The sequence below is a fragment of the Rhinolophus ferrumequinum genome, chromosome 5 (assembly GCF_004115265.2).
Source record: "Rhinolophus ferrumequinum isolate MPI-CBG mRhiFer1 chromosome 5, mRhiFer1_v1.p, whole genome shotgun sequence".
Taxonomy (NCBI): domain Eukaryota; kingdom Metazoa; phylum Chordata; class Mammalia; order Chiroptera; family Rhinolophidae; genus Rhinolophus; species Rhinolophus ferrumequinum.
In genome coordinates, this window is record NC_046288.1 from 42,581,168 (window position 1) to 42,596,432 (window position 15,265).

The 15,265-nt window shown below is 38.6% G+C and overlaps 1 protein-coding gene across 1 annotated transcript in view; it reads left to right on the forward strand.

The window, feature by feature from the left end:
- Positions 1 to 15,265, forward strand: part of HERC3 (HECT and RLD domain containing E3 ubiquitin protein ligase 3) — a 100,442-nt gene that overhangs the window by 66,846 nt on the left and 18,331 nt on the right. The window contains exons 17-23 of the mRNA XM_033105657.1: positions 2,116 to 2,139; positions 2,229 to 2,318; positions 3,575 to 3,745; positions 5,355 to 5,498; positions 7,394 to 7,560; positions 10,637 to 10,703; positions 11,411 to 11,493. Coding sequence (XP_032961548.1) covers positions 2,116 to 2,139; positions 2,229 to 2,318; positions 3,575 to 3,745; positions 5,355 to 5,498; positions 7,394 to 7,560; positions 10,637 to 10,703; positions 11,411 to 11,493 — 746 coding nt within the window. The remainder of the gene's footprint in view (positions 1 to 2,115; positions 2,140 to 2,228; positions 2,319 to 3,574; positions 3,746 to 5,354; positions 5,499 to 7,393; positions 7,561 to 10,636; positions 10,704 to 11,410; positions 11,494 to 15,265) is intronic.

Here is a 15,265-nt window from a genome sequence, read left to right on the forward strand (position 1 = left end):
CCCTTTCAGGAGGGGATGGGGAGGGGTCAGGTGAAGTGGGGACGGGAGGGAATGGAATAGTGGCTGGAGAAGGTGGGTATTAAAGTGGGGCTGAGAGGACTTGTGGGGGATGCAGGGAGAGAGTTGTAGAGACTTAGAGGACTGGAGTGGGACCTGAGAGAGCCAAGAAATACAAAGATGTTGATTGATGTCTGGAATAACTATATTGCACCAAGAGACATCCCAGTATTTAACAATGGTAGGTACATCGGGGGGGCTGTAATGCCAACAACTGTTTTTACAGTCACTGTGAAAACTTCTCCCCTAGTCACTTTTACATTCGAAGGGTTCAAAATTTCATCTTGTTTTATAGACCAACACACATTAAAGATCTTCCTTTTCCCTTGAGAATAAGTAAATAATGCTTAGAATAATCTCTTCTGAGGGGAAGATTTGAAAATTCTGAACATGGGCATCAGTTTAAAATCCACTTCCCTTCCCCAGGATACTCCTACCTCTTGTAGGTACTTAGACTGGAAGATAACTTTGTAGAGTGCGTTTTATGGTGTGCGTGTTTTTTATTTTAGTGATTTTGGCTTCTAAATTAAAAGTAATTAGATATATAGGCATGAGAGTGAGTCAGATTAGCCTGGATTATGTATGTATGATTTCATACCTTGTCTCACTGGACTGGAATTGTCTCTTTGGTTAGGGTTTGTCAGTCCAGGGAAATGTTCCAAGATCCCTTAAAGGAACCTGTTTGTAAAGGATAAACAGGGTGGATTTTAATTACAATTGCTTTTAAATGATTTCATTGAAATATACACAAACACAAAAGGAGGTAGGCATACACTTCTTATTCATATAGCATTTAAACAATTATAAACCGAACCAAATTTATAAATTAAATACAAACAAAATTCTAAAATCAGTAAAATGCAGATTAGTCTCACTGATGTAATGTGATGGGTAATATGGTCTTAGTGAAATCAGACCCCACTTGCATTGTGGATCTAGATTGCCTGCTGTCAGGCCTTGGTGCTTGAGCTCCCTGGCCTGTACTCTCCACCCTGGGATGACTCAGCTGTCTGTCTTCCTTTCAGCTGCTATTAAATCTTCATTCATGCAGGGAGCCAGGTTGCTCTGGCCCTTTCCTTAGGTGCAAATGCATCACTTACAAAGGAAGACTGCTTTTCTTCTTACTACTCTTAGACAATTAATCATAACGTGGCACCAATGCAATCATTAAAATACATGCAAATTATATGGTAACACACCATTACTGAGGAGGTCATTCAGAATGTGTTGTTATTGATTTTATTTTGGATATCATTTATAAAAAAATACATAAAATTAAAAAAAATTTACATAGCACTCAGATCTCTGAGAATAAATCCATGGTTTTCTGTTTGAGAAATGTTACTACAGGTCAACATGATCTGTATTGTTGACATTTTTGTTTCTGTTAAGTTAATGAATGTTTGTTACATATCCTAACAAAAACTTTCAGAAGAGATTTCTTTGTTTTTCCCCTTATAAATGAAGCTACCATACCTCTTAGATATGTTTGTCGTTGTTTGCTTACTCTTATTCCCTTCCTCAAAAGTTTATTCAGATTTTATTCACATACTGATGGTATGTCTTCTGTAGGCAAAGCATTGGTCTAAGTGCTGAGTCAGGGACAGCTGTCTAAATACTACGTTTCTCTTAAGAGTAAATCTCTCTCTCTCTAAGAAGGAGATGTAACATGCTGACAAGTAAATGAAATTTGCATTATTTACTTTACTCAACAAAAGTAACCTCAGAAGTCAAGGTTTTAAAGTTCTTGTTTTAGAATTAGATTTGATCTATGAAAGAGAATTGTTTTAATGCTGTGAATTGTGGAATTAGAAAGATGGCCTGTAGGGGCCTTTAAAAATTTTTAGAGATTGTTTTTAGTTTTTTTCTCAGCCTATGTCCATCAAAACATCTGGTCTATTCCATGAAAAATCCAGTCAGTCATTCAAATGGGGTTAGTTCCATGGCCAAATAGTGAGATGGGTTATATATTTTGTTGTTTGTATTTCATATTTGTAGCGGGTAAAAAGTTCAGGTTTTGCAATCCAAATAAGAGACTTTTTATTTTTCTTTTCACAGAAGGCTAGACCATCTATAATACAGGTAAACGATCCTTTTTAATTTTACTTATATATTTTTCCAGCAGTATTCTCTGTGGAATACTACAATATTGCCAATAATGTTTTATTTAGGATGCTGTAACACTTTGTTCCTACCCTTTCATCTTTGATGCCCAAGCCAAGACCAAAATGTTACAGACAGATGCTGAACTACAGATGCAGGTATCATATTCTAAAAATCCTTTCGTCTTCTTACGTGTTTCTCTTAACCTGTACATTCAGTTGTAATTTTCAGTAATAGGCAAAAGTATATTTGGATGAATTCCTTTCTAACTTTTAGAACTGTTACAAACTTTTGCAGCAATTTTATGTTGAATATAACACACATGTGAATGCACAATTACATAGATCAGAGGTTGACAAGCATTTTCATAAAGGGCCACATACATCAGTATTTTAGTGTTTGTGGGCCATACAGTCCATCTCAACTATTTAACTCTGTTGTAGCACAAAAAGCAGTGATAGGCAATTTGTGAATAAATGAGCAGGGTGGCATTCCAATAAAACTTTATGTACACTGAAATTGGAATTTGGTGTAATTTTCACATATGGTGAAATATTCTTCTTTGGGTTTTTTTTTTTTTTTTTCTCCAACCATTTAAAAATGTGGACATCATGGTGAGCTCAAGAGCTGCATAAAAACCGGCAGCAGTCTGGGTTTGGTCCAGTTGCCTGCTGACCCCTGATAGAGATAGATAATTAAGTGGAGCTTGGTAATTGTTTACTGAATGAAAACTTACGTTATAGAAATTTATGTTAAATATACATTTTTGTTATAAAATATAATTGGTTTTAACAAGCCTACAAAGATGTTTATGAATTAGCAATCTAAATCTATAATACTAATTTCTACTATTGGTGGATATATAACTTCATTCATCTCTCTCTCCATCTCTCTGTCTTTTTGTCTGTCTGTCTCTAGCTCTCTGTATATCTATACATATATATCTACTTGCACAATGATATATCCATGATACTGACAATTTAATGGTTTTCCAGAGAAAATGGACATTTTTCAAAGAATAGAAACCATTTAACAAGTGGTTATTAGGTTTCTTTTTTCTGCCATTTTGAAAGTCACGGTTGTTACCCACTCTCCATCATGTTTCTTCTATTACAATATTATTTCAGTCTTAATCAGCTGGCCTAAATCATTTTCCTGGTAATGGCTACGGATCATATGGTTCATAAATGGATCATATGGTTTCAGTTAATTTCTTTGGGCCAGATAGAAAGATTTGTGTATTTTGTAAACATGAGTAACTTGGAAAAATCTAACTGGAAAAGTTAAGAGGGAAACAGAGTAAGTGGAGATGCAGTCAGCTTGTGCCTACTCACCCCAGGGTAGCAGAGCTGGCTGCTGTCCTCACTCACAGGTGCGCTCTGATGAATTGTTCTTGATGTGCCATTCATTCCAGGTGGCTGTCAATGGAGCCAATCTGCAGAATGTCTTCATGCTCCTCACCTTGGAGCCTCTGCTGGCCAGAAGCCCCTTCTTGGTCCTTCACGTTCGCCGGAACAACCTTGTTGGAGATGCCCTAAGAGAGCTGAGCATTCATTCTGATATTGATTTGAAAAAACCTCTCAAAGTGAGCTTTTCCATGTATTCCTCTAAATACCTTCCTAGGTTGTTCTTTTTAAAACAGTGTTGATGAAGCAGCAGAGACGGTACTATTAAAATTGTGGAGTGCAGCCATTCATTATTTCTTTCATTTTATAAGAATTTAATCACCTTCTGTCAAATCATCAAACAGCCGATAAAAATGCCAGTGTATTACTTGAGGAGTTATAGGGCTTTCTTTGTCTGCTGTCCTCATTGTATGTGTTTCAGCTCTACCCAAAACAAGCAAACAACAGCAAAACTAAAGCTTCAATTAGTAAAACTATTAAGCCAGCATCTAGGAAGTCTTTGGATATCAAAGATTTAAGAGAAAGAAGGTGAAAAAGGAGAACAGAAAGGTAGTGAAATCATCTGGGAAGCTATGGTCCTATTCTGACTGGCACTTTTAAATTAAGAAATTGTCTTTCCTCAGAGACTATGCAAGTTTGTGTCACTCCTATTATATTCCTGGAGTTTAGCACAAACCTGGTACACAGTAGGTGTTAATAAATATTTAGTGAATTATTTGAAGTTGTTTTAAGTCACTTATCTTTTCCTTCAGAAGACTTTCATATCTCTGTTTCCAATCCTGTTGTAAACTCGTTTCCAAAACATAATTGGCAAGAAAGTGATGGTTTCCATGATATTGTTTCCCTTTCCAAAATGTGCAGTAAGTAGCATCTGTCCCACCAATCTGTCTAGGAGTTCTCCCTGGAACTTCTGGGTTAGATTTTTAATACTGCAAAGAGAGGGGCCTCTCTTTGCCCCATTTCGATCAGTAATTCAGATGAGATAGTTCTTGCTTTGTAGCATGTCGAGTTACGTCTTCTGCCGACATCCACATCTTCAGCGTCCTAGTGTCCCCACATTTGTTCTCATCGTGCTCTAAGCAATCTTGAACTCAGCCACGAGGGTAAGCTTTCTCAAATGCTGTTTTTGGCTCTGTGTCTGAGCCCTTACCGGTACAATGGGGCCGATAATAGTAATCCCTATGTGGAAGGCTGTTCTGAGGATTAGACTGGCAGAGTTTAAGTGCTGGCATGTAGTAAACTTGCAATAAACTCCTTTGTTGGTTTGCTGTAGTTGTTACTGAGGTGGTGACCATTATGGGGCCAGCATGGCCCAGATGCAGCTGCTTATCGTCCCTCATAGAGCCCAGGTCTGGACCTTCCTAGAATGCCCTCTTCCCTTCCACATGCATCAGTTTCTTCAAGAACTGCTTCCTTTACCCAGGTTAATCATTGCTTTCCTCTATGTGCCGGAACATTGACCTTTCAATGTTTTGACTCTTAGAAAATTAAATGTATTGGCTAATGGATTCTTTTATGTTCACCTTACCGCCCTAAATAGATGGTAGGTATACTTTCTGTGGACTTCTAACTTTCTTTGTATCCCTTGGAGTACTGAGTAAAAATTTTGTGTAAGTCTGTAAGTGCCTTGTTAATAATGAACAGATGTATCTCGCAGTTTCCATTGCATCACTATATTCTCTGTTGTATCTTCCTTCCTTTGTCCTGACTTTGGAAAGAATTTGCTAAAAAACGATTAAAATGCCAAAGATTTCTTTGAAGTATTAATTCTACTTTTATTATCTTAAGGTAATTTTTGATGGTGAAGAAGCAGTAGATGCTGGTGGTGTCACAAAGGAGTTCTTTCTTTTATTGTTAAAAGAACTTTTGAATCCCATCTATGGAATGTTTACCTACTATCCGGATTCAAATCTCTTGTGGTTTTCAGATACGGTAAGTTAGTGATGTCAAGTTAGTGATGTCTCAGCTAAACAAATGGATAGAATTAAACTTCCTGTTTTGTTGTGAGGCCAGTTCCCAGACTTCTGTCTTTGAAGAGGGAAACATAACAAAGAAAATAATTTAAAAGATCTAAATAATGTATCCAATCTTTATTTTTCATCTGTTGCCAACATTTCATAGTATATTTTGTCACCCATCAGCCTCATTTCCATATCTAGTAGGTAAGATCCAAGTTTTGTTATCTTTGAAGGGTGGAAAGAACACAATATGATAAAGAAATTTGTTTTATGACATGTGGACAGTGGTAGTCAGATGTCTTATTTTGATAACAATGGTAGTATAGATATGAATACTAATACAAGTAAACACACACACACACACACTTTTTGAAAATTCAGTAGGAGAGGTAACTTTTAAGAGGGAGTCTAATTTCAACCACACCATAATTTATTCTTTTTGTACCACAATTTTGTCTCTAGATCAGCACTGTCCTAAATTAGCCACATGTGGCCATTGAAATTTAAATTTTATTTAATTAAAATGAAGTAAAGTGTTTCCCCAAAAATAAGACCTAGCCGGACAATCAGCTCTAATGCGTCTTTTGGAGCAAAAATTAATATAAGACCCAGTCTTATTTTACTATAATATAAGACCGGGTCTTATATAATATAATATATAATATATATAATACAATATAATATAATATATAATATAATATATAATTAATATAATATATAACATATATAATATGTATAATATAATATAATTAATATAATACCAAGTATAATACAATATAATATAATATAATACTGGGTCTTATGTTAATTTTTGCTCCAAAAGACGCATTAGAGCTGATTGTCTGGTTAGGGCTTATTTTCGGGGAAACACTGTAATACTAAAGATTCATTTTCTCAGTCATATTAGCAACATTTCAAGTGGCTACCATATGGGAAAGCACAGAATAGAGAATGTTTCTATCATTGCAGAAAGTACTGTTGGACATCATTGCTCGAAATGCTGTGTAAGGACGTTTCTGCCAACAGTGGACCGCATGTATGACGCTGGCCCCATAAGATTATAATGGAGCTGAAAAATTCCTATAGCTTTGTGACATTGTAGGTGTCATAACATTGTAGCCCAAAGCATTAGTCATGTGTTTGTGGGGATGCCAGTGTGAAAACACCCACTGCACTGCCAGTCGTATAAAAGTATAGCCCTTACAATTATGTACAGTACATAATACGTACTTGATAATGATAATAAATGACCATATTACTTACTGATTTATGTATTTAATGTACTGTGCTTTTTATTGTTATTTTATAGTGTACTCTTTCTACTGTAAAATGTTTTTCTGTAAAACAGTATATGCTGTGTTACCCTGGCAGCAGCCTCATACATCTCCTGTTCACCACATCTCTTGATTGCATCTTTTTCTTTTGTGCTCCATTGAATCTCATGCTGTTTTGTACAGTGGCATGCTGTACAGGCTTGTCGCCTAAGAGCAGAAAGCTGTATCATACAGCCTGGGTGTGTGGTAGGGTCTACCATCTAGGTTTGTGTAAGTGCACCCTGTGTTGTTTGCATGCCGAGGAAATTGCCCAGTGATGCATTTCTTAGAATGTATCCCCGTCATTAAATGGCGCATGACTGTATATAAGCTGTTCTCTGTATCACTAGATGAGCTATAAATGCTTAACTTTGGGGACAATCTTTTGGGGACAATCAGATTTTTGTCAGGGGCATGTTCCTACTTCAGAAGGTAACTAAATATTCATAAGATCTTTGTTTTTTATGCTTAAAATATTTTAAGGTAAATGGCAGATTGTTTTGAGGGCCGCAAACAATGCATTCCTTTTTAACACGTTTCCATATGTTCTGAAAAGTGTTTTGTAGAGCACAACTGGTTTCACTTGATTGGCATAACCTGTGGCCTTGCCATCTACAACTCTACCGTGGTTGATTTGCACTTCCCGCTGGCGCTCTACAAGAAACTGCTGAACGCAAAGCCTGGCTTGGAAGACTTAAAGGAGCTGTCACCCATTGAAGGAAGGTACAAAGCTGCAAGCCTGGTGTGGAGAGCCATTCTGGCTGCCTCTGGCACAGGGATTAAAGCTTGAAAATACCACCTGTATATGGTTGAGTATTTCTGAACCACACGGTTAGACTCTGTTGTTCATATATGCTTTGTCTTAAGGCGTAGCTCCACAGCTGCCTGCTTAGAGTATGTCTTTCCACGGGCAGAAGGAACAAGAAGAAAAGGGAAGTCGTAGCTGCCCAGAAATACAGAATAATCTCGGTTTTCTTTATTCTGAACAAAAAATAAGGAGTTTGTGATTTGTCATGGTCCATAAATGCAGGGGGAGAAAGTATTGAAACAGGAGCTTGTATTAAAAACAAGTACAGTTCTTCCCCTCCTTTTTCCTCTTTCCTGTGTGTCTCCTTTACTCTCACACTTCTGTCACACTCACAATACTTTTAGTCACCACATACCTTGTTTCCCTGAAAATAAGACGGGGTCTTATATTAAGTTTTGCTCCAAAAGATGCATCAGGGGATGTCCTCCTGAAAAATCATGCAAGGGTTTATTTTCCGGTTAGGGCTTATTTTCGGGGAAACATGGTACATGGGGGTTTTTCCTTCACACCACCAAGCAGTTCTCCCTGATGCCATCTGGGTGTCCTACAATTTAACTCAATTCTGACACTGTCTACCCGGAAATAGCGTCAGATCCCACAAGTTAAGAGCTCAGTCCCACAAGCTTCCACGTCTCTTCAGATGCCAATCGCAAGTAGTAGGTGCCTTGCTCATCCACAACTTTGGTCCCATTGGAGGTAAATGATAGGGTCCCGTGACCCCCTCTTCAGATTTAATTAATTTGCTAGAGCAGCTCATGGAACTCAGGGAAACACTGCCATTTGCCAGTTTATTAAAGGATATGATAAAGGATACAGATGAAAAGTCAGATGAGGTTCTGAGTGCAGGAGCTCCTGTCCCCGTGGAGTTGGGGGTGCATCACCCTCTCGGTATGTGGATGTGTTCACCGACCCAGAAGCTTCCTGAACTCCCTACGATTGAGATCTTGTGGAGGTTTCCTCACATAGGTGTGATCCAGTATTACCTCCATTGCTAGCCCTTCTTTCCTCTTTGGAAAATGGGGGATGGGGCTGAATTCAGAACTTCTAATCATGGTTTGGTCTTTCTGGGGACCAGCCCCCATCCAGGATGCTCCTACTGCTTTTAACACTTAGGAATATACAAGGGTGGTAGGAGCTCCGTGCCAGGAACCAGGGGCAGAGACCTGTGTGTGTGTGTGTGTGTGTGTGTGTGTGTGTATGTGTGCATAACTATATACACACACACACACACACATATTTTCTATTATCTCTCAGAGCCTTTTAAAAAAACAGTTTGAGATATAATTCATATACCATACAATTCACTCACTTCAAGTATACAAGTCAGTGACATATAGTCACAGAGTTGTACAGCCATTACCACAATTTCAGAACATTTTTATCACCTATAAAAACAACCCGGTACTCCTTAGTCATCATCCCTAGTCTCCTTATCCCACAAGCCCTTGGCAACCATTAATCTACTTTCTGTCGCCATAGACTTGTCTGTTATGGACATTTCATATAAATGGAATCATACAATATGCGGTTCTTTGTGTCTGGCTCCTTTCACACAGCATGTTTTCAAGCTTTGTCCATGTTGTAACTCATCTTAGTATTTCTTTTTATTGCCAAACAATATTCCGTTGTATAGATATACTACATTTTGTTTATCTGTTCATCAGCTGATAGACATTTGGCTTGTTGCTGTTTTGTGGCCATTGTGGATAATGCTGCTGTGGACATTCTTGTGCAAGCTTTTGTGTAGACATAAGCTTTCATTCTTCTTGGGTATATACTTAGGAGTGGAATTGTTAGGTAATGCGTAGCTATATGTTTAGCCTTGTGAGGAACTGCTGGACAGTTTTTCAAAATAGTGGAGCCATGTTTTTGTTCTCTTTCTGGCTCTTAAAACTCCTTTATTCTAAGTTTCTCTGTATTGATTTTAGGTAGCATAAGATCAAGTATATAAAAAGACACCATATCCGTGGCTTTCTGTAAACAGTATAGTCCTTTTGGCTTTATCAGGAAGGAACATCCCTTTTAATAGAGAAAGAGTACCAATTTTAAGATGGAGATAGATAGAGTAGAAGTGAGACCGTCACACTGCCACCAATACTGAGAAACCATAAAGGAAGAGAGGCGTGGGGTCACAGAGAGAGGAAGAGAAAATTTAGAAGAAATATAAAAAAGTGGCAGAAGAGACCCAGACAGGGTTAATTTTTTTGGTAACTGAAAGGGAAAGCTAGAGAGTAACAGAACTGTGCGTTATTTACCAAACCTGGCTGAGAATGATATATTTCAAGTAATGATTTTGGTTGGTTAACTGGTAGTGAATTTAAATTCTGCAATAAGTATTTTCTCCCTGGGCACTCTTGATGGAACTGCCAGATTCGGAGCTCATTAAAGAAGAAATGTGAATGTGAATGAGGTCTAGTTACAAGAATATATACTCTTGAGAGCTGGGATATGAGTGTTGTTGGAATAAACATATTCTTTTTTTAAGAGTGCATGTTTCAGTGTCTGATAAATAATAGTGTGTCTTTACCAAACACAGCTCTTTGCACTAACAAGTGAGCCATTAAGATGCCTAACTGTATGAGGTGATTTTGTGGCTTTTTTTAAAATGATGGGAGGATTATTCTGCGAATGCAGGTAGATGGAGCCAATCTGTAGGACCACTGTAGTACCATCTCCTCATATATCTACTTCCAACAATAATAGGGTTAAAAGAACAGAAGGGCATCAGATACAAATCCATCTGAATTTCTTCATAAATCCAGTAATATTTGTCAGTAGGAAAAAAGAACAATTAATGAATGTCTTACAGGTCTACTGCAATATTTCTTTTCAAGATATAGATGGCATGATTTTCTGTCAGTCTGGATTTATGTTCAGTCTAGAATCTTCTATAGTTTTTCCTTGCACCCAATCCGGACATGTGCCTGACATGGCAACACCATTCCCATGTCTGATTTGCCTCTTTTCCTTTCTCCATCATTCTATGATTAGGAGCCTTCAAGAACTTTTAGATTACCCTGGAGAAGATATTGAGGAGACTTTCTGCCTCAACTTCACGGTAAGGATTTCTAGTTTATTCATGATTGTGGCCGTCTCTTTTATTGTGCCTGTAAGTCAGAATGCACATTAATTTCTCTCCAAACCTAGGAACAAATTCAGGGACTTCTCTGAACCAAATTATTTTAGTCATAGAGACTTAACTTCAGTAAATGTGCTGAATATATGAATGAACGATTATTCTATGCACTTAAGAAAATTATTGAAGTGGGGGCAGCTGGTTGGCTCTGTTGGTTAGAGCGCAGTGTTCATAACACCAAGGTCACTGGTTCGATTCCCACATGGGCCACTGTGGCTGCACCCGCCACAACTAGATTGAAAACAATGACTTGACTTGGAGCTGGTGGGTCCTGGAAAAACACGCTATTTCCCAATAAAAAAGAAAAAACAAACAAAAAAACAGCATTTAAAGGGATCCAAAAAGAAGCTAATAAAAGTGCCTGATTAAAAAGAAATCTTTATTCCAGTTACATTCTAGAGTTCATATGATTTTCTCTCTGATTGCATTTACTGGCCACTCCGAGTCTTCAGAGAGCTCTTTTGAGGTGCCCATGTTTTCTGACTCAGATTCTCTCTCTTCTCCCAAGAATTTGCTGTAGTAATAAGTGGTCATTAAGCAACATTTGCTTCTAAAGCTTCTCTCAGTCATTTAGGTTCTAGAAAGAAAAGCGGTACAATTGAAACATTGCTTTTCCCCCTTAAATATAGATTTGTCGAGAAAGCTATGGAGTGGTTGAACAGAGGAAGCTGATACCTGGGGGAGACAAGGTGACCGTGTGCAAGGACAACAGGTGAGTCCTGACCTCCACCTGCTGCACCTGGTGCTGCCTTATTTCTCTGTGCTTTTAGGACCACGACTGGAGTTCAATTCTAATCCCTTCTGCAGAGGGATTAAGGGAGAGCATGAACTTGCAGATTTTAATGAATTTTTCATAGTAGAGGAGGCATTGGACCTGAATTCAGGAGATAACTGTTTTAATTGTAGTTCTCTGTCTTACTGGCTTTGACCCTGAGCAAATCACGTAAACTGTTTCTCCTCTGTGAAATGGGGGTTATAATAACTGCCCTGTCTACCTCATGGGATGGTTGTGAGACTAAAGTGAGATCATTTATAGGAAAACATTTTAGAATAAATGAACTCCCAGCATCTAGCTCAGGGTTTCCAGTGTCCAGCAGAGTGCCTGGTACAACAATGCTCAAAAGTATGTCTTGAATAAATGAGTGTTAAAAAGATGCTTACTACTATTGTTGTTTCACTGCTGAAGAATTTGTAATATAGGTTTTAAATTATTCTTTCTGCCTTGTGGAAATACTTTCCAGTACATCTGATTTTTCAGAACTCTTTATCATGTCTGTGTTGTCTCTTTAGAGGAAGAAAAAATTCAGTTTTGTTTACTTTTGTAAATTATGAATGAGATTGCTGGCAGTCTACATGTTAATTCAGTTTACAAAAACACTACCAGTCATGTTGCTGGGTATAGGATATAAGTAACTTTGATCCTTGAGAAGCTCAAGATTAGTTGGGAAGAGTCCATGTAAGTGAAGGACTGCAGTAGATTATAATATGTGTGACAGGAGAGTAATAGGCCAAGTACCATGGATCCAGGGGGAGAGACTACAACACTTTCACATCGAAGAATGTAACTGGGGGAAACATTTCGGCATGGGGAATAATGTGAGTCAGGACTCAGCCTTGACACATGACAGAACGATGAGTACTCACTCACGGGACAGGTCTGGTGTGTGGCTGGAGGGCAGGTGCAGCAGCATCAGGGTGGAGGTCATCAAGGCCTTAAATGGGATTTGGACTGGGACGTGGTTGATTAGCTTTAGAAGGAGAACTGGTGGCCACATGGAAGTAGGCCACGGTGGGGGCTGTTGGGGTAGCTCAGGTAGAGGGTGGTGAGGGCGAGAATGAAGGTAGCAGGAGCACAGAGTTGGCTACATGTTGATTATGTAATCACCAGGAGCTTGTGTCTGATTACATGCGGACGGCACTAGAGGCATGTAATGATGACAACACAGGTTTGTGATTTGCATGACTGACTTCACAGGACACAGAATCTGTCGAGCAGTGTGGCGGGGAAAAAGGGTTCCATTTTGGATACGCTGACTTTGACATGTCTGTGTGGTACCCAGATGATTATGTTTAGAAGTGACAATTGACGTCTCAAGAGAGAAGTCTTACGTGGATATTTTATTAAGTTGCTTATGCCAACCTCAGTCACCAGCGAATTGGAGGTCACTTAGAACAAGAAGCCTGAAGAAAGCAGTGGCGAGATAAATAAAAAATAAGGACAGGGACAAATGTATATTCTTAGAGGAGCTATATAGATTGGAATAGGAAGTAAAAACTCTTGAGATAAGGATTCTAGCACGTGGGCTAGTGTCGAAACTGTTGGCTTAAAGGAGCGGTAGAACATTGGGAAAGATGAGAGAATGGCAGTCTCTGCTTGGGAGGGCTGTGAGTGACGGAAACCTTCACAGAGGAAAGCCGGGCTTCATTTAAGCTCTGGGAAAAGGCAGATGTACGGAAACTTCATGCTGTTTATAAGCATGTTGGGAAATTAAAGACCAATTTCCTCTGGTCTTTAGTTGACTTCGTACTGTAAATAGTTGCAAGGATGCAGGCAGAGATCCTATGAAATTCCCATTGTCCGAGTGATCTGCCTCGACTTCCTCCCATAAATCTTCCCTTTTGAAAACAGGAATGAGAAAAACTGACAGAGCTCTTCTTCCACCATTTTACATTTTTAAAGACAGTTGGAAACCGGTAATGGTCTGATGTAACGGGTAACTTTTTTTGTCATGTAAACCTTCCAGACTATCCAGGAAGCCTCAGCTTTGGGGAAAGTATGAGCTATAATACTTTAAGTGAAAGCGTTGCCAAGTGCAGAAGTTGCCAAGTACCCAACAAAAATGGCTTCAGATGGTGAAATTATCTTGACTCTGGGAACCTAATAGAGAGGCTACGTTTGTCTCAAGTAGGTGTTTCAATCAAAACTCTTACTTGGTAAGAATCTCTCAGAGCTAAAAGCACTGTCCTTTATGGTACTTCTGTTAACAGCATATGATTTATTTTTTAAAAACAAGATCAGGTGTATTGTTTCATACAGTCTGGTAATGATTGTAGAATTGGGAGATTTATGACAGATCATAAAATGGATTTGTCAGTACAGATGATTTCTTTTCCCTCCTAGTTTTGATGATTGCTTTATGTGTGTATGTACGTATGTAGATACATGTAGAGGCTTTAGCCTTTTAAAGGACATCTGGATTTTTGTATCAGGCTTCAGACAAGATAATGTGTCTTGTTAGAAGCGAACAGTGGGCTAGTCAAGCAGACTGAGGCTAGTCAAGCAGACTTCAGGATGTCTTCACACTATGATGAGTCATCATAATGTTTTGTATTTGATCCCCTGGGTGGGGAAAAGAGTGATTTAGTACAAGCAGAGGCAATATGTGACATAGTCTGCAGTTGAGGCAGTTGTGGAGACTTCTAACTCTTTTCCACATCTTTATGAAATTATTTCTCTTAGAAAATTTTTGTCTCTGCCTTTTTTGCTCTCTCTTTCTGGGTCTGAGTTTTTCTCTTTCTGTCTCTCTGTTTCTCTCTCCCTTTCACTCTCACTGTGTTTCCTTATTCAATAGATATTTCTTTGAATCAATAATTAAATTGACTCAATAGTTAAGAGACAAACTATAACACAGTTTGTTTAAGGTGATAAGCTGCTCTCATGTGCATTCATAAATGAAATATGAAGACACAGTTGAGTAGTGGAATCTGAAGGAGTTCATAGAAATCAACTTGGACAGATGCTTCTGGGAGGAGAAATAAGGGGGAGAGCTGGGTTGGGAAGCTTACTAAGATTTGGATGCTAGAAAGCGGAGAGGAGGACAGTACTAGTGAAAGGTTCTCTGTAAAGTGCTGGCTGAATCTGGGTTGTTATTTCTGCAGAAAACAGTGAGGAGTGAGTGAGTGGAGTGTGAGTGTGGAGGGGACATTGCTTGGGAAAGCTTCATTGGAATGTCCAACACACACTAGCTTCGTGGGGTGTTAGTTTGTAGAATCTTTGAAAAGTAGAGAAGTTTAGACTCTGTTCAGTAGGTAATAAAAAGCCATGGTTGGTTTGTAAGCACAGGAGTGGCATGATAGAAGTGGGTCTGTGGCACACTTTCTTTACCTTCTTTTTTTCCTTCTCCACCATTTATATCTGTTGCTGACACATATGCCCTTGTGGACATTACTGAACACCAAGTGGTGCTCTGAATCCATGAGGAGAGCATGGTTTTGTTTAAAAGGCATGTGGGTTCCTTTGCTCTTACTTTGTAGTTATTTGCCCCTAATTGACATCAGGGCTGCTCCTGCAAAACATTTTCTATAAAAATGTTCTGATGACACACAGCTTCTCTAAAAGAAAGACCATCCATATTAAATTCAAGAGGGTAGAAGAAGGGAACCCACGTTATTCTTTTACTTGTACTCCAAAACCCCGTTACTCTGTTACTCTGGATTTCTAACAGCTTTAGAAGTTTTCAAGTCTCTGTAGAGTAAAGAGTGCT